Here is a 24,090-nt window from a genome sequence, read left to right on the forward strand (position 1 = left end):
TCTTTCTGAATCATCAGTATCATTCAAATATTGCGGTTAACAGAATGTGAATCGTGGTAGCTCTTTGTAAATCTGGCACAAATACCGCTTTTGTCTACATTTCTACAGTAAACAATGTATTGGTATCCCAAAAACGTTGAATAGAAGCTTTCTTAAATATCATACCATGCTCTGAAAATGGATCAATTTGAGAACCCAGTTTAAACTATTGTCATCTGACAAATATTATTGTTCTTGCCCAACAAGCACAAAAAACTCATTTCCCTAGCCATTCTGGTTTCATGTTCAAATTTATTTGCAGAACAACAGGTTTTTCCATCTTTTGATAACTTTCGACTTCTCTCCGTGAAATCAGCTTAAATCGATCTTAAGAGTATTTCTTTTGCACTATTTAGAGATAAACGTCGCTGGTTGATATATTTTGAGGATAGGTTGCAACTGTTTTTTATTTCGACAAGGCATTTTTGCAGAACAGTTGTCTTCATAGAAGCAAATAGTAAGAAGTCTCACTGAGCACCTAATGTCTATAACTGACCATAGATACATTCTGACTTGTGTAAAACTCCTTTTGTGTTCATGTGAGACTTGAGTCATGGTTTTATTACAATGGCAGCATCATCTACTTAACTTGATTATCTCAGCGATAATTTCGTTAAAACAATCCAACATTTGTATTTTAATTTAACTGATTATCCATTTAACTTGTTTATATCAGCGATAAGGAAAATGCAACATTTGTATTGAAATCTCACAGAATTGTCAACTTTATCTTACATCATGACGTATAAAGTCATGATTGCGGTTGAAGTGTTATATAACGGGTATATAAATCGACCAGACTTTAAAATGCTACACAACAAGTGACGGCGACACCCCGACTACTGAGCTGTTCATACAGCTCCGTCAACTGTAATGGACTGTGATGTTCAGCTGTGAGCAGTCGTTTATGTGCTTAACCTGTAAAACATTATCAAACGCTATTTGTAGCATCGGTTGTCACCCGTGTAAGATTAATTTTCTGTAGCTTGTAAGCAGTTAAATTTGACACAAAAATTAATTAAAATTGCATGTATGCAGAGTCAAATATGCAGTAAAGTGATTTTTTTCTTCTAAAAAGCCTACGGAGTGTTAAGTAATGGATTCGTCGATCCATGTCTGGCCAAGATGACGACTGTAGATAAGGACGTCACAAGAATATCGTGTTAAAAGGCTTTAGTTATGTGCTCATTTTACACATAAGCGTTAGAAAATTCTCAAACTTTCCATGTTGTCATATTAAATCGAGATCTTTTCCCATTAACTGAACATTCCTCATTTTCTATCGTAAAGATAAGTTTAAATTCCCCTCTTGTTAAAAGTACTTTTACCTAATCCGAGAAAGTGCTTCTCATCTGTATTCTGTAATACTCCCATGGAATATGTGAATCTAATGTTCATATTTCTGGTGAAATTCGTTTATTTCATTTCCAAATAAAGTTGTACAGTTTCCAAACATACTACAAAATCCCAACTTAACTATTTTAGCTCCCGGAGGCTACTTCAAGTAATTCGTATCCTACAGACATTAGTTTATAATGATCCAGTATCAAAAGCCATTGTCAAGAGTTGATTTAGTTCGAGGTAACACTCAAAACGAAAAACATGAGTTCATAAATGAAAACAAAGTGCATGCTTATCAAATTTCATAAATATAATGTCGTGTACCACCATCTGGTATTAATATCAACCTTTAAGAGAATAAAAGACGTTATTTTTCTATGACAAAAACGGAATTCATAATCCAAACTAGAATAAACGAAGGAATGCTTTAGAAAAATTGGTTTAATGTTAGATTTTAGCGTTAAGAGGACAACGATTTGGGAGTAAACTGCACGTGCTTTACCACAGGTTACAGCTGCAACACTTCAATATCTAAAGCCACGACAATATATTATGGGAATTATACGAGTATAGACATCGAATTGTATAGTGGGAAACGAGGACAAGTCAACAACTATTTTTTACAAAGTACAAAGGCGATGCATGCGCAATGCAAAACTATGTTAAGACTATCGGAAACAACTCGATGAAGATGTGAGAGCGAGTCCAAAATTTAAAAAATAAAGAATAAAATAAAGAAACGGAAGAATTCCTGTCTTTATAAGATTTATTGTTACTTCTCTTTTGAGTCAGGCTTGTGGACTTTCCTAATGGTGGAGAGTAGTATAATGAAGCACAGTTGTAAAGCAAATGTTATTATTTTAGCGGTAAGTTCATGTTTGCGCTTTCCGCGCTGTCTCTGAAGCGCAAATTCATAGAAAGCGCTAAATGTTATATAAAAGTGTTTCCGATATTGAGCCACCAAACTGCGTTAATTTATAACTGCTAATAAATCATAATTTACATAGCTTTACGTTTGCGTTTGTACTAAATCAGTACGTGTACAATATCTGATTTTCCACCGTTAGTCGCGAGTTTGAGACGTTTTGGTGACAATTGATAAGTATATCTAATTGAAAGTCGATGGATCTCTACAGTTTTCCCGGGTTTCCTCCACATAATGATCTAAAAGAAAGCAAAACAAACAAACCACTTAAATTGTTCTACCCAATTAGGCTAATATTATTACTTTCAAATGAATTACATATATAATGCAAGCACGTTGTAAGACGTAAACATCTCTGCTAGTGGTTGGTGAGTGGTTCGTAATAAAACAAATATGTCGATTTGTGAACGGATTAATCGACAGCTTAAGATGTCCATCATTCTGCCATCTATAATTATTGAAGTCACTAAGTGCTACAAAGTTGGAAAAATAGGGTTGGTTAAGGGTAGTATAGGGATTTAAGTTTGTCCCTAAAATTTTCTTTACATAATAGAAAATTTTGTACGTGTACAAGATCTGAATGACTCTTGCAGGAAATTGGTTGCGTTATTGCAGCTGTAGGTTCAATCATCTGCCTCTTAAATGCGGTCTATTGCGGTTATGTTTTTTTTTTTAAATTCATTTCATACCAGGCATATTAAGACATTTTTTTTCTAAATGAAATTTGCATCACGATGTTATAAACTTGCAGTTCCAATAAAAAGTAAAGAATACAGAAGAAATATTAATTTGTACACAATATAGTTCTTCTTATCGATAACGTAGATAGTGAGCGGACAAAATGATTCTGCACAAAGAAATGTCATAAGGGTATCAAGATAACATCACTACTAATGTAATACAGCACGCACAACAATGACTGTTAAATCCGGACGACATACCACGGAGGTACCACGCACGGAACAAACCCTGGTGGTTCAATCGTCAAGCAGATAATTCTAATGCACTCGTTCATCACTGACGTGACATGCCCAGATTGTCCAATCGTCAAGCAGATAATTCAAATGCACTCGTTCAACTTATGACGTGACCAGCCACATAATGACGTCACAAATATCAAAAGACATCGGCTGTCTAAGTATAGATACAGTTCCTTGTTACTGTAATGATAAACATCACCAAACCTGAAACACCAGCAATAGTGCAAGTGATAGATTTCAATCCTCCTTATTGACAAAACATTGATCGTGGGTGTCAATTACAATAACAAGCAACCTAATCGTCAGTATCTCATTTATTTGTATTTTCTCATTTCCGGTTTCTTTGTTTTCGAATTTATTGATAAAAAATACGAAGATTATTTCGTATCCTTATGTTTAATGTTAACAAGTGCAGATTGTAACCAAGTGCAGAGGTCTACGTCACCGCTTTTAATCTACACTTGAGTCTATGTATTATGTTCGAGTTCTGGACGAATAAAGCAACAGTGTAGTATAGTCGTAATGACACGATAAGCATGTCTTATATACATTATTTTTAATTATGTAAATTTTCATTTTGCGAAAGGAATGTTCTACGAGTAACCTATTTCAAATGTATTCGCGGAATGTAAACGAAATCGGCATGGTCGCCACTGGAGTTATTGTGGAAATAATTGTCACGAAAATACATCGTATGTGTAATAAAAGCAATTTGAAGTAAACGTTTGATAGCTTTATAAGTGTCTATCAAGATACTAACATTTAATGTTATACAGAGTATAATCAATGCGTTTTGAAAGTACCGTATAACTGGTTATTTACGTGAGTTAATATTTCGTAACTTTAACTAAAAACGAGTAAAATAAATCACAGTAGATGTATATTTTCGCGATCTGGCTTTAAAGGTGCACATAACTCAACAATTTCTCAATAATTCGCAGATCAAACGTTCGCGATCACAATCATATCCTAAGGAAAGATCTTTACGTAAATGTCCGCGAAAATAACATCTGAATTAGCTGATTAAGGTAAACAAGAACGAAAGCAAACATGATTTTACTTTTGAGCAGTATCACTTGATCTTGTAAGTAGAGTTTTAAATGCCACGTATAACCAGCATGGTTACAACTGTGCTTTGTCGACGTGCACATGTGAATGACATAAATTTTGTTACTGTTGAAAAAAAAATACAAATCCATTCAGTTTTTTGCGGTTTGATGTGTTTGATACTATCAACTCAAGATGCCAAGAAAAGGGTTTTTAAATAAATGTCAAAATAAAAACTCGACAACTAATGTTATAAGTCACGTACACAGTTAGTTGTCCATATATCAAATCAATGCAAGGGAGAGAGCATACAGGAAGAGTTATCAAAACACACGAAAACATTTGAGGAATCTCAGGAAAGCCGTATAACATTTAAGGAACCTTATTTTTTTTTTTTTTTTTTTATTTGATGTTGCGCAAAAAATATTTTTTGTCTTCGGGTCGTATAGAACAGCAATGTATTTTATTGCACGCATTTATGTTTACAAAATCGATTAGATGTTAAAGGCCAACTATCTTTCCTAAACAACTTTTATTTTTTATGATTGGAATGTATAATGAGATCGATAATTTTGTAGAATCAGAAAAGTTATTAAATTACTACACTCATCATCATCTTATGAAAAAAAAAAAAAAAATAGATGAAATGATAATTTGCATAACGCGGGTCGTCTTATGTTTCCCGCCGTCGTCTTAAATACCGCGAGGCAAGCTCTCCCAGGTTGCATTGCGGTTCCCACAATATCACAATGTCATTCTTGTACGTAATTCAGTACCCGTTTGACAGATATAAAATTCGGAGCATTTACCACAAATCATTACATATATTACGTTACTAGATCTTCAATTCATATTCTTTTTTTACTTTGAAAGTAAAACCAGGTTTTAATGTTATCTCACTTCCCTCTACAATGTACTTACAAATCCCGCAACGAGGAGTGTGACACTTAGAAACACAACCATTAGACGAACTTCCGAATTTAGAACAAGCTAAGATTCGTTTCAGATTTTTAGGTTGTCGTTTACTATTGATTAAAACAGTACTATTTAGAACTTTTCTCATACGATGCTCCGAATTTTATATCGGTTAAACGGGTACTGAATTACGTACAAGAATGACAGTGCACAGACAGCAAATACGGACTGATCATTTACGATTTTTACCTGTTAGTAAACATATACATGTTTGTTCTAAAGAAGAGTTCAAAATTGTCCGCGAAGTTAGAAAAATTAAAACCTCCGTGAATATTAGCAACTACATGTACATATACATTATATTAGTTTTGCTTTTTGCTATTAAACGTTTCCATAGATAATGTTTATATAACATCGAAAACTTATTCAAAACGCTAAATTACAGATTACTTCCTTTTCTGAGTTTTAGTTATAACTCCCTTAATTGTTCGACTGATCTTCATGTTATAGCGATGAAATCTTCTATATCGACATATGCATACATGTATGTAATAGCATTACTAATTTGGTAACACCCATTTTGACGGAAAGATATAAAGAGTAAAGACATGGTTAAACATAGTTTTTAGCAAATCACTAGATATGATATTCGCATGTCACCTTATAGTGGTCCCGTGTACGTACATTACCTAGCGGAGTTATTTTAGGTAAAACACTGTAACCCAGATTTCGATTGAAGATGTGTTGTTACAGCACGTTAAGAGTGTGATGAAAATGTTGATTATTAAACATATATATACATACATGTATATTAAGGAAATAAGGGATGTACTTGATAGTTGAGTTAGGGGGGTATTTTTTTTAATTTCATTGTGGATCCCATATCTCATTTTAATTTTGAAACATTTTCGGTTTTTTTCGTGTTAATATCTGAATAAAGGTTTTGTATTTTTTCTCTTTATTGAACATGGATTCTTTGCATTTTTTATCAAACCAAGTCAATATAAGCCTATATTCTTAACGTAACATGTATTCATATTGGGATTTTAAAAGAAGTGCGTCATCGGTCGAATGTTGTTCAGTCCGCAAACCTTAACAATTTTAACCCATATCTATCACCAGATTTCACATTTCACATATAATCTTAAGTTGGTTCCAACCAAGTGGTCGTTATTTGTAGGATCAGCCATGTCCGCTGTGCAGAGTGACGCGACACACTCAGGCAACAAAATAAGACATATTATTTCTGTAACATTGGCGTGCGATTTTGTGGCCTTGTCGTTTTGTCACATTGATGGGCCAGTTACATTTGTCGCGTTGTCGCATTGACAGAAATGACACACAAGAAATTATGAAAGTGATACAGAGAACAAACGATTTCTTGTCAAGTGAATTTATAACTATTTAAATACTAAGAACATGTACTATCGTTCAATGTCAAATTTTCACTGCGTGGAAAAAAATCGATTAATATTAACAATTTTTGTGACATCGATAAGTTTGATGGCAGCGCAAACTTTTTCACTGCGAACACGTTATTTACCAATAAGCTGAGCTACTAGATAATTATGTCAGTTTTCCAAAGAGGTATGACATGTCATGTGGAATGTGCGACATGCCTTTATTCAATCGTTTTAATTGACGCAGATACCGTCTTTTTAAGACTCTTGACGCCGACATCGTGGTCAGACTATATGAATATGCAAAACTGTTGACGTCATAGATAAATGACGTCATAATGGGAGGTTTAAAATGCCAGCTGAAATCGTGGCAATTAAGAAAATCAGAGAAATTCCTGTGGCAGCGAAATGGTTAATCCGACATTGTATTCTTTGTATTCTTCCTCATGGATTGTCCATATCTTGTCTCTTAGCAAATGACGTCATGAACTATGACGTCATTATACGTCTTCAATAAACAGTCTGAAGAGCTCCCTTGCATGGGGCGAAAGCTCTCACTAGTCAATCGTTATTGTTTTTATTTCTTATAGATTTCGTCCGTAAGGATTTTTCTTTAAATTTATCATAATACTTATTATATATATAGTGAATTTAAACACCGCGACAGTATTGTTTCCTCATCTTAGGGCGTCGATATGTATTTTCTTATGTTATTAATATTTTCAAGAAATCTTTGAATTTTACTCCGGAAATGTAGAAAGCCTTTAATGATTTATAATGTGCCAAGTACATTTACAGAATCAAGTCTAAATACCGCTACATTGTGTGTTTAAAAAATTCACAGCCTCCAACCCTCGATACTATTGGGTAGCGTGAGGTCTGCTCAATTGTCATCCTTAAAAGAAGTAACCGCTATCTTAGATATCATTCATGATAAACTTCAAAGGATAATACAGGGTCGATCATATGTGTGTCGGGGAGCAGAAACGCTAAGACCGATTCGGATTTCATTACTCATTACATCACGTAAAACATACATCGGTGAACTCGGTATAAAAATACATGTAACCCTGGTTTACTAACGAGAAACCGTGCAATAAGTAGATGCACAGAAGATACAGTTTCGCTTTTTAATTCACATTCCATTTCGTACTGCTTCCCGAAGAAATTATAGTGCTCAGTTCTAACGGATGATTATTACTATCAATCGTGTTAGATTCACCAAAGACATATTGTGCTTGATTTTGATCTTTTGTGAATCAAAGATAACTATTTCATTCTTTTTTGTGATTTTACCGAAATCTAATGGTTTGGACCTAACAAGCAAGGTCATCCAAATTAATTGTCTAATAAATATGATCGTTTTTATTATGTACAAAAGCAGTGTTTTCTCGGATAAATAGTAGTAGCACAGCTATGCCATTCTATCTGCTCAGCAGCAGATGTTACTTCTAGTCTATCACAACTTGCTATAAAAAGAGATAATCATCTATTTAAAACCACAAAAACTATTTGATGAAAGTTGAAACGAGACTTCGACGAGACTAAAATCTCACGAGAGTCGCACACTGGATTATCTGTATCAGTTCTAATTTTCTCCGATAGGCTGCGTTCATAGAGTCGATCCCTTAGACAAATAATGGCCCTAAAACATAAACAATGGCGATGCTAAACGCTCGTGAAATGTCGGTCATATATATAAAGGGACATTGGACTACGTGTACTTATTTCATTTAAATTTTGCTACTGTCCCATGAATGGAGTCGTGAAACGACCACCGATGTCGCATGTGTACCATAAGGACAAGGTATGTGATCATTTCGTGGTGGATATAGCTTGCAGAACTTTGTTAGATACATCGGAGAATCAGTAATGGTGTTTATTCTAAAATCGAAATTTCCCGCAGTTTACGGTAGACGTTTGGTAGTACAGCGTGCACAACGTTTTTACACGTGCTGTGTAATGCTCGTGCTATGAACAGTGTCTAATTCTATAATATTACTTCTGCATTCTTGGGTTATTTATCTTTTTTTATCATTATCTGGAAAGTTTAAACTTTTGCTGAAATAATAAGGGAAAGGATACCTACAGCAGTTAGATGATGATGAATCTATTTTAACATGTGGTAAAAAAAACATTTGGTATATTTTAGGTTAAAACTAGTTTCAAGTTTACAATCTATGTTTCTTATCTTATGTTGGGTGTTAAACTGGTCATTCGAAACCTGTTTGGAAATATTTAAACTGTGGCTAAAGATTAAATGCATAATATATGATAGAGTAAAATTATTATAAAAGTGAATAATTTAACACGTTTATGTTTTTTCTTATGAGGGATGCCAAGCGTGTATTATATCAATTTTCAACGAACATGTTTCATTTCGTATCGAATAATGGATCGAGTTAAAAGTCTTCTCACCACACACAGAATATGATAAAAATGAAAAAATATGGCAAACAGAATCATTTATTTCTAACTTTGCAGCCTGATAATTACCATCGGGAAACACTCGCCAGATAGAACCAGTTGATAGATGAAATATTCGACTTATATATAAAAAAAAAATAGGTTAACAGAATGCAATTACAATAATCATATCGTTAAAATTACAAATGCCATAATTAACCCTTTAGAATGTTCACGTACCCATTTACACCAGCGATATCCCTATTTTAATGACCCATTCAAGATTACCTCATGTAAATTTCAGGCGCTATGACCTGTTTGATATTGCACCATACATTACGACAGAAATTGAAATACAGTTACCCTAATTAGGCTTTAATCCTTAGTTACAGCACACAAGCAGCCGCGCCATACGATTCTCATGAATTTGACATATTTACGGCTTAAGCGTAACGGGTGTTCTTAGATTTAATATACACATCTAGTACTATCCTGAGAACCTACTGTGAGAGTCGATCTCAGTTCTTAGATTAATTCATGTAGCTAAATGTTTTCGTCGTTTTTTTTTCTCATGGAAATATTTTTGTCACATAACATTGTAGCATGTGACATTCTCCAGAAATTTAATCTGTCTAGCTATTTTATAAATAGAAGCGTTTTTTTATAAATACTGGGGGAAGTCGGTAGTCGAGAATACTTTTTTGGTGATTATAACAAAGTGAAGTGGATATCTTTTCAATACTTTTTGAAATTGATTGAATCCCATTACAAATGTTGCTACGTACATGTATGACATATTCATTATGACTATAGTAAAATTTCCCTTCAGCCATATTAACAAAACACCATATCAAATAAACCTAACAAACGACGTATACAAATCATTGTCAGTTGTTAAACTTGTTAAGGTGAATTTTATTTTAAGTAGAAAGCAGATTGGGGAAATTCAATTTCTTGATTTCCCAAGTATCAAAAACGGCAATTGAAGAAATGAACTCCAAATATAGCTCCATGATAAAAGGCAATGTATCCAAGTTAATCCCTTCACCTTAATCTTATCAAGCAAAATAATTGATGGATTCTTTTCTCTAAGATATCACTACTTATATCATCATCCTCGATACTCCAGGGAATACTATCACTGCCGTTACATCAACCACTGGAATATGTCATTCTTAAGGCATTTCAGGAGAAAACACCGACCATCCTCAGGCCTGCAGAGAATTGTTTTCGACACTGATGCACAGCTTCAAGTCAAACACAGTGTACCGTTATTTAATTATTTTATGTATATCAAAGGACCATAATACCTGCTCACCTGTTGTCACATACAAAGACGTTAGTTTTGCTACGACATATTCCATATGGATATCACGACAATGATAGTGACCCTTGGAACATCGGGGATGTCATATCAGCGAATGAGATGCCACGCTGTAAGGACGGCGTTTTTTATGTTATGATATGTTAACATAAAATGTGGACTCGTTTTAAACATAAAATGGGATGTTCGTTACAATAAGATTGAATTAATATCAATAATTAGAACACATAAAGAATAATTCAGTCATTCAATACAAACTGACATCCTGAGCAAGCAATAGTGTGATATATTTGCGTAGCCAGAGTGAGTGATAATAAAATTACGAACAAAACGAACAAAAGCTTCAAACGATTCAGGAATCAAGAATCTAAGAGGAGCGGCTTCTTCGAATAGCGAAATGTGTTAAATGATATACATTCTAAGAAAAGCCAAGGTTATATAAATATATTATGTAAAATGAAGGAGATGATCAATAGGTTTCTCTACTAACTGTTTGTCCTACAATGCAATTCATATAACCAACATTACAGTGCGTACTATATAATGTCTGACAACATCTCGCTATGTATAATTCTTATCATGCTTCCAGATGTGAACTTTCCGTGAAGTTTATCAAATATCACAAAAGTGTTCAGTACACACAGGCTGATAGAGATTTATGCTTGTATCTTAGATCTTAGTAAGCGATACCTGTTTTTTAACAGACGCAAAAGATCAGCTTCGGTAGTGTTTCAGGGACGAAAGGTCTGTTTACGGAAATAAAATTTGAAAATGAAAATTAAAAGTTACTTACAATGTACTTTGTAATGGAAAGGATCTTTTGGAAAAAAACTAATATAGTTTAAAACACTCTAGAGCACGAATCAGGAAGATACATACCTCGGACAGTACCAAACACTCTTAGATATTGGATAACTCGACACTAGTCATTGATTATTCTTATGTTGAAATGGACTTAAACAAATCAGTAAGCGCAAATAACAAGAAAACTGCTGATTTAGACATTTAAAATGGCTTTAATTTATATGATATCCTGAACCGGCAGAATACATTCCTGGCATATTCTAGAATGCTAACAAAAATAAACTTATGCAACAACGTTGTTTTTTTCAATGGAAATAATCATGAATATAAAGTAAGCTTCAAAATGTCAATGTTGATACAGGATTTTGTCTGTACTCTAACAACGAATATATGATAGGATGTTTTAAGATAAATTCATCTGGGTTGACCACCTCTGGGAGAGGAAGAATAATAAATTTTAAACTTATATCCAGTCTTAATTATTGCTACGCTTAGCTGTGAATAAAACTTGTTCAAATAAAATCAACGGATGCCTTAATTAATATCGTGTTCTAATGACAAGGAATTGGTAAAACGAGAAGTGAATTGATAGATAGCATTGTCGACAGGGCATGACTGTTTCTATCGTTTAATGATGTTAAGTGATATTTTGTCGGAGTTACAAAGATATTAAAGTTATATTTGCAGTTTATAGCAGATAAGATCGTGGTGTACATGTATCTTGTTATAACCAAATGAATGAAAAACATGTAAATTAAAAAAATGATGGAATGTAGTTATAGGGAAATGACATTATGGACTAAGTGTGATGTTATTCAACACTTATGTACTTTTTATATTGACGTTGGTATCACCTCGTTACCATCACACCCCTTAAGTACAGGCTAATACAGACACTCTACTGGAATAACGTCTTAAAGACGTCAGGACAGTGTAATGATCAACTACGGATAAAAAAAGACAAGACATCCAGCGTTTTATCAGCTTTGTTGTACACATGTCCGCGCGATAATAGCCTATCACCATATCTGATTTTGACTAGCACTTTTATGAAATATTTCGTATCACATGTCTATATAAATAAAAATTTAGCACTGTAAATGTACTCAATGCAGTACAATCAAGTTCCAGGTATGACAGGGTCGTAATGTTCATTAACAAAAACAGAAAGCGATGACACGAAAAGCAGTGAAGTCAGATTACAATTAGATTTATACTTTATTAGTACTAGCTACTTATATTCTTACGCTAGCATTCTACATTTAGTCTTCTCATACGTTAAATGATTTTTAAAAGGTCCAGAACGTAAACTGAGGTTTTCGTCTTGGGCTCTGATTTTCTCTCTTTGTTTAAAAAAATTCAAAATAGAATGGAAAACCGAAGCATAGAAAAACGATAGAGATATAATTTCAAGAAAAAAAAAGAAAAAAAAATCATTCCAATGATTGGACTGGAACAAAAATCTAAAACAACGATACGGATTTGTGGTGTCTCAACAACGTAACAAATTTGTGGTAACAGATTTGTAGTGCCTTAATAACGTAACGGATCTGTGGTCCCTCAACAACGCACATCATTTGTCAATCGTTAAACAGACAGATGCAACCGTCAAAATACTAGACCGCATTGGTTATGAAATGATATTTGCATTATTCTTTCTGCTCAGACCGGCTGTGAACAATACATGCATATTTGTAAGAAACACTCCGAGTGCAACTGAGCTTAAATTAATTCTATATATACGTTCTGTCAGACATCGCAGTATGATACGACAGCTATATTATATTGGTGATCAGTCTTCAGGTTAATGACCATGGTACACATCAGACATTCAAAGTAGATCTTAACTATTCTCTTCTTTACTGTTGTTAAGAAGCACTGACCTCTGGCTAGCGCATTTTCTTCCATTTTCGGTTCTAATCGGTAATTTTGGTATTTTCGTTTATCCGAGTCTAGACGAACAAGAATCAATAGAAAAACATTCCGGACATAGAATTTACTGTTATAAGAACATAATACAACCAAACTCCAGAGGGAGCCAAAAACCGATTGTAAAGTTAAGAAGTAAGTTACGTGGATTGCCAATAATTTATTATTATTGATAACTGAAATATTTGATTTCACTTCCTACGAGTGCTTGAATATTTCTGTAGGTTTTCATTCTTTGTATTTCAGAGAATTTTATTATACATTTTATAAGAAAGACTCGTATCGTTGCAACAGAAAAGTTTATAAAATCACACTTTTGTGTCCAAAATTGTTTGGAATGAATTAAGACTTAAACCCGCGATGGTATGCATTCAGTCAGCATATATTCAGTGATCTAACTATTTCAAGATATGAGCATATAAATACACTTTAAATAATATCAAGGAGTCAAATAATTTTATTAATCAAAGCAGGATAAATCGTGACATTTAACGTAAACTTACATCAAAAGTACATCATCTAATTTAAAAATGGATAAGATATTGAAAATAAAACAAAATTTCGTTTTTTGTCAGAATAAGAAAAATCGAGAGTTTGCAGTAAAAATGGGCGGAGATAGATACAGCGAGCTGGATATATCAGATTGTTAACGTAAATAGTTTAGGATGTCATTAGATTGTGGAGCTTTTAAATGATCGTTCACCGCTGGTTATGGAACGGTATCTGTAAATTTACATACGGATCATTATTACAGCCCAATCAGAATAAAATTCACTATCGGAAAAACTCTATCCATCATGTCACGCTACACTGGTTTTATCAGCTTCACTAGTTTTACGAGCCGTTTCTGTTTCACGGTATCATCGTACCGTGCTGCTGACGAGATGACGAACGTCATAAAAGATTAAAATGCAAAACGAAAACAAACAAGAAACATGTGTTTTATAATTACCACAAACCTTGACCTAACATTTGTCTTGTGTTTTCAGATCTTATATAATTATGATACTGACCTTGTGATGTCCGAACACTGACCTTCACTGACCTTGTCCTATTTGTTATAATTCCCTGTTGTTGACGTTTTACGTATTTATACTTACATGGATTAACGACGAATCAGAATCAATCTTGTTTCAATCAAGGTTGATAGTATGTTAACGCACACTGCAAAAACAAGAAAGAGAGGTGGTGGAAAGTCACTATTCATGAGCTATTTCAAAACTCCAAAAACAAGAAAGAGAGGTGGTGGAAAGTCACTATTCGTGAGCTATTTCAAAACAATAAACAGGTACAAAGTTTCATAATCCAAAAACAAATGTTTTAATAATAAAAAGGACTGAATCAAACGTAATAAAATAGGTAATGTTTCTTTGATATAAATGTCCTTATTTCCATATCAAAACAAAATTAATTGGAACGCGACACGATGGTATATGAATAGACAATTAACCCCCGCCACTCCTCCCATTTCATGGCATATACAGGGTATACAATGGAGAATAAAGATCACGTTCTTTAAAAAATGACAGCTAGCATTGTAAATCACCTTTATGGTTAGTATTGGAGATTCCTATAACGGTATACTGGTTCTGTCCTATCGTCATTACGGTATGTGCGGTATTTCATATTACCTCAAGAGGGTGTGTATTCCATTATAAACTTTAGTTATATGTATAAATGACTTAAGGATAATGTCAAAATTATCGCGATAAGACAAACGCCAACAGTGAATTTGATTACTTAGATGACCCTTGGCATTTAGCAAGTCAGACGTACACTGTGTGCAGTGTGTTTATACCCCCATAAACTTAAGTTTTCATTATTGACGCAATGCTTCGACACTTCTTAACACTTGACAGCAAAAATGTATGAAGTTTTTAATCAACAGATATTTGGCGGAATGATTATGGATAATTTAATATAAATATGTCAGGTCGGCACGAGACAATTTTGAACTGTTATGAACTGCACTATGATCAGAGATTCAGTACAAAATACTGCGGGAATAAAAATGTCCCGAAACGCAATATTGGTTAAAGTCCACTTAGCTTAATGTGTAAATGCCAACTACATTATTTTAAGACATTAAATTACATTAAATTCAAATGTGAATTTTCAAAGTGTAGTCGGATAACAAACCATTGACGATGTAAAACTAAACTTATTTAAAAAAAACTTTAAACAAACGCCTTTACAGACGATGTGTCCATTTCGGCTCTTTGGTGGCAATCATGGAAAAAAGTCATTCTTGTTTGAGAAATTAAAACCTGGTCGGAGTTAGGAAGGAACTAAGTGGTACCAAATTGTGCACTTTCCTTGATTTTCATGAAAATTTTGAATTATACCATTTTGATAAGTGTTTCTTAGTTACTTGATATATTTGAAATGTAGAAAATACGATCGAAAGCCTAACTGTAAGGTATTATTATTCAATTATCGACCTATTTTCAGGTGGATACGGTGAGTTATCAACCCGAGTAAGTGATATATCCCGAGGCCGGAGGCCGAGGGTTATATCATTTTCGAGGGTTGATAACTCACCGTATCCACCTGAAAATAGGTCGATAATTGTTTTATTATATGACACTTACATGGTATTAACACGGTTCTTCAAAAAGACTGAACTACAAACAACAGGATGATATTTGCAAACTTTCTGTTTACAAAATTAGTAACATGTAGTATATTGGTAATATCTAAATCCTTCTTGCTTATGGTGTAGACTGGTAGATCCGGAATATTCTATCAACTGCAGCCCGTCTGGCATTCTTGAACGTTTTCCATAAATTGAAGTTTGCAGGTGATCACCGTTGATCGCAGTAAACTTGCTACCTTCCGCCATATATGTTGCCGTCTATAATAATGACGTCACAATAGATCATCACGACGTTATTCCGTCTTTGCATATTACTTAGTTAGCTCCGTTGCGGGTAGGTATCGATTGTTACGTCATTATTTTGTGAGCGAAATTCACGTCGTTTTTTCCGAAACGTATGACGTTACGCTCGCAAACATATGACGTCACAATCAATACCTACCCGCAAGTGCAGATAACTCTGTAATATGCAACTTTGGAAAAGAATTAGGGAAACTCCCGTTACGCTTTATTTGGGTGCGACGCGACGTCAAAAGTGATTATGACGTCACATCTAATGGGAGTTCGCCTCGATCTATTTTAGACACAGGTTACTTGAGAGGTATCTGGACCGTATCCAGTAACCTCGCGTGCTTATCGCTGCCGATTTCGGGGTTGATATCACTGTTGATGAATACTTCTGAGAAACGTATTGGCCAATCAAAATACAGTAAAAATACCACCTATATAATAAATAAAAATATAGTTTTTTCGGTGATGGACTCCAGGTAAAAAAAAGATGATGTGAATACCTTGTTTGTATTCTCGTAAGATTCAAGCCTTCATTGTTGTATGAATTAAAACCCACAAAACGTTAGAAGAAAAAAGTTTTGTATAATCCGCTATTTTACATAGATACGTTTATGCAATTTCTTAAAATCTTAAACATGAATATATCCTTTACAAATTTGTTATCCGCATTCGTTATCCGCCTCACTCTCTATTGATGTTGACATATCTCTCGTTTTCCTTCCTTTTTACGACACGAACCTTCTTGCCATTATAAGGTAAAGTAAATTGACAAATATAACCTGACAGTAATGGTTCTAATGGTATTTTGATGCCTTTTAAACTTCCCGTATACTTTGTATACCGCATCTCCTTAGACCCTACAGTCATTGACTTTTGTATATTCTGCTGACTTCTGAGTTCTGGTTCCACACATTCCATTCATAGGTGTGAGAAAGCTCGCTGTCATTTTCAGTTAGAATTCGCCCCTTTTTGATCTGTGTGATGAAGTACTTTAATGTGATACTTGCACACTCGATATTTATAATAAATCTATAATACAAATCGATTCACAGTAAACGACCTGAACATCGAATATTCAAAAACCGCCAAATGTCATTCAGTGAAATTACCGTATACGATACCGATATGGCAGTAAAAAGGCACGCTTACAACGACTGTTTTGAACAAACCTTACATCAATATATGTGTTATTATGTTATTTAAGCGTTAATACTAGAATTTCTATATTTTCATATTTGCTACATGTATTTGACAGTTCTACTTTTGTATATTGTAATATCATTCATTAAAAAGCGTTAGTAATATGTTATGTTCCAATAAAACATAGTCCGAGTGTAATAACTATCGTTAGCTATAATCTCAATCTGCCAGCCAGATTTTTTTTCTTATATTCTTAACGGATTCAGCAGATAAAAAAAACTCCAGTGGTATGTGTTTAGCATTTCTTTTTATGACCCTTCTTTGATCATAAGATCTGATTACATCCCTTAACAAGAGCAAAAAACAAAAACATGTGACTGTATTGTCAGTCTTCCGATTACAGTAAAAGTATTATCTTAGCTGGGTTCTTAATTAGGCGCTTTCCATTCAAGAAAGCTTGTGTTAAAGTATGTGTGTGCTAATCAGCTTCCTCGTTGTTTTATATCAAATAAATGCTAATGCTTTCTTTAATTGTTTCGCTAACTTTTAAAATCGATGTTTGGGTAATTATATGCGCCACGTACGTTTGTAGTAGTTTTACAATAAAGGGGTTATATACTACATATTTTCATAGTTTTTGTGATACATTTGTGTATCTAAACATTTTTTTGGAACCATTGAGAACTGGCATTTTCATAAATATTTTATTGAGACGTATATAGTCTAATAATATTAGAAATGATATGTAGTATGCATACAAAATGTTTGTTGTTGATTTTAATCATATAAAATAAATACAGTAGAGGTCTGTTAAGCTTGCTATCATTCTATTCCATGCACACTCAACCTAATGTTTAGTATCTTCTCTAAAACGTTGATAAATACAAAAAATCGTGTATGTTATGTTTCAAAACGATAACACGTGGCTATCAGAGTCCATGTATCTATATAATGTATTAAGATGATAACTTAATGCACACGCTGTAAAGTGCACGTGAAATGCAACTTTCATTTCCCTTGTTATATACAATGTAATAGAAATGGCGTCAGACATGTTTTTCGTTTCAAAAGAAAGAAAAACCTCGCATAACTTTTAGTTAATGTATTGATGTGAAACCAAATAAGATGGGAAATACATTAGGGTACACTGGATCTTTTGTTATCGACATAATTATAATATAGAATAAAGGGGAAACGTTTATTGTCTGACCTTATAAAATTATCATAGGAAAAACTCAAGTTCTATTGAAAAAAATAAAATGGTGTATTATGTATTCATTGTTAATTTTCAATCAACAGACATCTATAACGACACCTAGCTGTTTCATGTGACACATGCACACTGTTCCCTTGCGGATTAATTCACGTGTTACGTGACTTTACTTCAGGCGAAATAAGAAAATACTTTTATGCGGCGAAAATTTTTACTTACAGTATTCTGAAAAGCCGTATACAATAAATATACCGCCGTAGAGCTTTTATTATTGTTTTATTGCTTTATCATACAAATGGTAGCTTTCGGTTGCTAGAGTTTTTTCAAAAGACTACTAATAGAACAAGTCTAGGTAGGAGGACAGCCGTTATCCTTTTCATAGTAAATGGTCGGCTATGAGCAGAAGTGGGGCAGTAGAGCAGACTACATGAGAAATCAGGAAGGAGACAGTTATTTATATAATTAGTTCCCATCGGTGAATGGTACTATAGGCCAGAAAGTACAATCATCACGCTCTATTTTATGACTCATTGTCTGGTACAACCCGAGGACATCATACTACATAAATGTACCCAGAGTTTGCAACCGATGTGGATACACATTATTATAGATATAAAAATAAAACATATCAACTTGGCGAAATTATCTTCACGTGGATATTCTTTTTAAATAATACTGTTGAGATGGTTTCAATGACGATGTAGGGATTACAATTACAACAGTCTATGGATATATGATCATTTCCTTTATGTTTTCGCTATACAGTTATGGCCATTTAAGGGCATGTCAAGGTTAACGTTGTGGTGGTGAAAGTACACGGAAGGTCAAAGGTTAAGCCATCTCTCAATAGAAAATACGTTTAGTTGTCAGCATATTATGTCAAAAATTAAGAACTTAGAGGTATTGGACTAGTGTAGAATACCTGATACATAGACTGCCTCCCTGTGTCATCAAATAGAGACAAAATGTAGCTAGTATGCTGGAGAATTTAAAAACATTATTAAGGTATTCTTGGCATTTTATTCTATCTTTTCAATAAACGCCAGAACAGGTCACACACGCATGATCTCCCATGGAAATTGTGCGTATGTTATTGTGGTATCTCACAGTGATCGTAATATCTCAATCCGATTGTTGATGACGCATTATATTTTAATCTTCATCCCACAGACGCCGTGTATGCCCCATGTCGAAGCTGTTTAATGAAATCGTTCCCATGAAGCAGACTTACAGGAAACCTGTTTACCATTCCAATTGTAAAGGTCTTGTTACACCATGTAAGGACAAGAAGTAAGTATAGGACAGGTACAGTGCTAAATACTATTCAGAAATACACCAAGCACAGAGAAACTAGATTGGTCGCTCACTCTGTCACATACTAGGACTGTTCAGAAATACACCATACACAGAGACACTAGATTGGTTGCTCACTCTGTCACATACTAGGAAAGATTGGTTGCTCACTCTGTCACATACTAGACTGTTTAGAAATACACAAACACAGAGACACTAGATTGGTTGCTCACTCTGTCACATACCAGGACTGTTCAGAAATACACCAACACAGAGACACTAGATTGGTTGCTCACTCTGTCACATACTAGGACTGTTCAGGAATACACCAACACAGAGACGCTAGATTGGTCGCTCACTCTGTCACATACTAGGATTGTTCAGAAATACACCATACACAGAGACACTAGATTGGTCGCTCACTCTGTCACATACTAGGACTGTTCAGGAATACCCCAACACAGAGACACTAGATTGGTTACTCACTCTGTCACAAACTAGGACTGTTCAGGAATACACCAACACAGAGACACTAGATTGGTTGCTCACTCTGTCACATACTAGGACTGTTCAGAAATACATCAACACAGAGACACTAGATTGGTCGCTCACTCTGTCACATACTAGGACTGTTCAGAAATACATCAACACAGAGACACTAGATTGGTTGCTCACTCTGTCACATACTAGGACTGTTCAGAAATACATCAACACAGAGACACTAGATTGGTTGCTCACTCTGTCACAAACTAGGACTGTTCAGGAATACACCAACACAGAGACACTAGATTGGTCGCTCACTCTGTCACATACTAGACTGTTTAGAAATACACCATACACAGAGACACTAGATTGGTTGCTCACTCTGTCACATACTACACTGTTTAGAAATACACCAACACAGAGACACTAGATTGGTTGCTCACTCTGTCACATACTAGGACTGTTCAGAAATACACCAACACAGAGACACTAGATTGGTTGCTCACTCTGTCACATACTAGGACTGTTCAGAAATACACCAACACAGAGACACTAGATTGGTTGCTCACTCTGTCACATACTAGGACTGTTCAGAAATACACCAACACAGAGACACTAGATTGGTTGCTCACTCTGTCACATACTAGGACTGTTCAGAAATACACCAACACAGAGACACTAGATTGGTTGCTCACTTTGACACATACTAGGAAAGATTGGTTGCTCACTTTGTCACATACTAGGAAAGATTGGTTGCTCACTCTGTCACATACTAGACTGTTTAGAAATACACCAACACAGAGACACTAGATTGGTTGCTCACTTTGACACATACTAGGAAAGATTGGTTGCTCACTTTGTCACATACTAGGAAAGATTGGTTGCTCACTTTGTCACATACTAGGAAAGATTGGTTGCTCACTCTGTCACATACTAGACTGTTTAGAAATACACCAACACAGAGACACTAGATTGGTTGCTCACTCTGTCACATACTAGGACTGTTCAGAAATACACCAACACAGAGACACTAGATTGGTTGCTCACTCTGTCACATACTAGGACTGTTCAGAAATACACCATCACAGAGACACTAGATTGGTTGCTCACTCTGTCACATACTAGGACTGTTCAGAAATACACCAACACAGAGACACTAGATTGGTTGCTCACTTTGACACATACTAGGACAGATTGGTTGCTCACTCTGTCACATACTAGACTGTTTAGAAATACACCAACACAGAGACACTAGATTGGTTGCTCACTCTGTCACATACTAGGACTGTTCAGAAATACACCAACACAGAGACACTAGATTGGTTGCTCACTCTGTCACATACTAGGCCTGTTCAGAAATACATCAACACAGAGACACTAGATTGGTTGCTCACTCTGTCACATACAAGGACTGTTCAGAAATACACCATACACAGAGATACTAGATTGGTTGCTCACTCTGTCACATACTAGGACTGTTCAGAAATACACCAACACAGAGAAACTAGAATGGTTGCTCACTTTGACACATACTAGGAAAGATTGGTTGCTCACTTTGTCACATACTAGGAAAGATTGGTTGCTCACTCTGTCACATACTAGACTGTTTAGAAATACACCAACACAGAGACACTAGATTGGTTGCTCACTCTGTCACATACTAGGACTGTTCAGAAATACACCAACACAGAGACACTAGATTGGTTGCTCACTCTGTCACATACTAGGACTGTTCAGAAATACACCAGGCACAGAGACACTAGATTGGTTGCTCACTCTGTCACATACTAGGACTGTTCAGAAATACACCAACACAGAGACACTAGATTGGTTGCTCACTCTGTCACATACTAGGACTGTTCAGAAATACACCAACACAGAGACACTAGATTGGTTGCTCACTCTGTCACATACTAGGACTGTTCAGAAATACACCAACACAGAGACACTAGATTGGTTGCTCACTCTGTCACATACTAGGACTGTTCAGAAATACACCAACACAGAGACACTAGATTGGTTGCTCACTTTGACACATACTAGGACAGATTGGTTGCTCACTCTGTCACATACTAGGAAAGATTGGTTGCTCACTCTGTCACATACTAGACTGTTTAGAAATACACCAACACAGAGACACTAGATTGGTTGCTCTCACTCTGTCACATACTAGGACTGTTCAGAAATACACCAACACAGAGACACTAGATTGGTTGCTCACTCTGTCACATACTAGGACTGTTCAGAAATGCACCAGGCACAGAGACACTAGATTGGTTGCTCACTCTGTCACATACTAGGACTGTTCAGAAATACACCAACACAGAGACACTAGATTGGTTGCTCACTCTGTCACATACTAGGACTGTTCAGAAATACACCATACACAGAGACACTAGATTGGTTGCTCACTCTGTCACATACTAGGACTGTTCAGAAATACACCAAGCACGGAGAAACTAGATTGGTCGCTCACTCTGTCACATACTAGGACTGTTCAGAAATACACCATACACAGAGACACTAGATTGGTTGCTCACTCTGTCACATACTAGGAAAGATTGGTTGCTCACTCTGTCACATACTAGACTGTTTAGAAATACACCAACACAGAGACACTAGATTGGTTGCTCACTCTGTCACATACTAGGACTATTCAGGAATACACAAACACAGAGACACTAGATTGGTTGCTCACTCTGTCACATACTAGGACTGTTCAGAAATACACCAACACAGAGACACTAGATTGGTTGCTCACTCTGTCACATACTAGGACTGTTCAGAAATACACCAACACAGAGACACTAGATTGGTTGCTCACTCTGTCACATACTAGGACTGTTCAGAAATACACCAACACAGAGACACTAGATTGGTTGCTCACTCTGTCACAAACTAGGACTGTTCAGGAATACACCAACACAGAGACACTAGATTGGTTGCTCACTCTGTCACATACTAGGACTGTTCAGAAATACATCAACACAGAGACATTAGATTGGTCGCTCACGCTGTCACATACTAGGCCTGTTCAGAAATACCTCAACACAGAGACACTAGATTGGTTGCTCACTTTGTCACATACTAGGACAGTTCAGGAATACACCAACACAGAGACACTAGATTGGTTGCTCACTCTGTCACAAACTAGGACTGTTCAGGAATACACCAACACAGAGACACTAGATTGGTCGCTCACTCTGTCACATACTAGACTGTTTAGAAATACACCATACACAGAGACACTAGATTGGTTGCTCACTCTGTCACATACTAGGACTGTTCAGAAATACACCATCACAGAGACACTAGATTGGTTGCTCACTCTGTCACATACTAGGACTGTTCAGAAATACACCAACACAGAGACACTAGATTGGTTGCTCACTTTGACACATACTAGGACAGATTGGTTGCTCACTTTGTCACATACTAGGAAAGATTGGTTGCTCACTCTGTCACATGGCTCACTGTTTGATGTTAGAAATACACCAACACGGAGACACTAGATTGGTTGCTCACTCTGTCACATACTAGGACTGTTCAGATATACACCAACACAGAGACACTAGATTGGTTGCTCACTCTGTCACATACTAGGACTGTTCAGAAATGCACCAGGCACAGAGACACTAGATTGGTTGCTCACTCTGTCACATACTAGGACTGTTCAGAAATACACCAACACACAGACACTAGATTGGTTGCTCACTCTGTCACATACTAGGACTGTTCAGAAATACACCAACACAGAGACACTAGATTGGTTGCTCACTCTGTCACATACTAGGACTGTTCAGAAATACACCATACACAGAGACACTAGATTGGTTGCTCACTCTGTCACATACTAGGACTGTTCAGAAATACACCAACACAGAGACACTAGATTGGTTGCTCACTTTGTCACATACTAGGACTGTTCAGAAATACACAAGGCACAGAGACACTAGATTGGTTG

At 35.5% G+C, this 24,090-nt stretch overlaps 1 protein-coding gene across 1 annotated transcript in view; it reads left to right on the forward strand.

Moving 5' to 3' along the window:
• LOC138321255 (epidermal growth factor-like protein 8) overlaps positions 1–24,090 on the forward strand; it is a 43,332-nt gene that overhangs the window by 8,915 nt on the left and 10,327 nt on the right. The window contains exon 2 of the mRNA XM_069264802.1: positions 19,521–19,640. Coding sequence (XP_069120903.1) covers positions 19,521–19,640 — 120 coding nt within the window. The remainder of the gene's footprint in view (positions 1–19,520; positions 19,641–24,090) is intronic.

This window comes from Argopecten irradians, chromosome 4 (genome assembly GCF_041381155.1).
Source record: "Argopecten irradians isolate NY chromosome 4, Ai_NY, whole genome shotgun sequence".
Taxonomy (NCBI): Eukaryota; Metazoa; Mollusca; class Bivalvia; order Pectinida; family Pectinidae; genus Argopecten; species Argopecten irradians.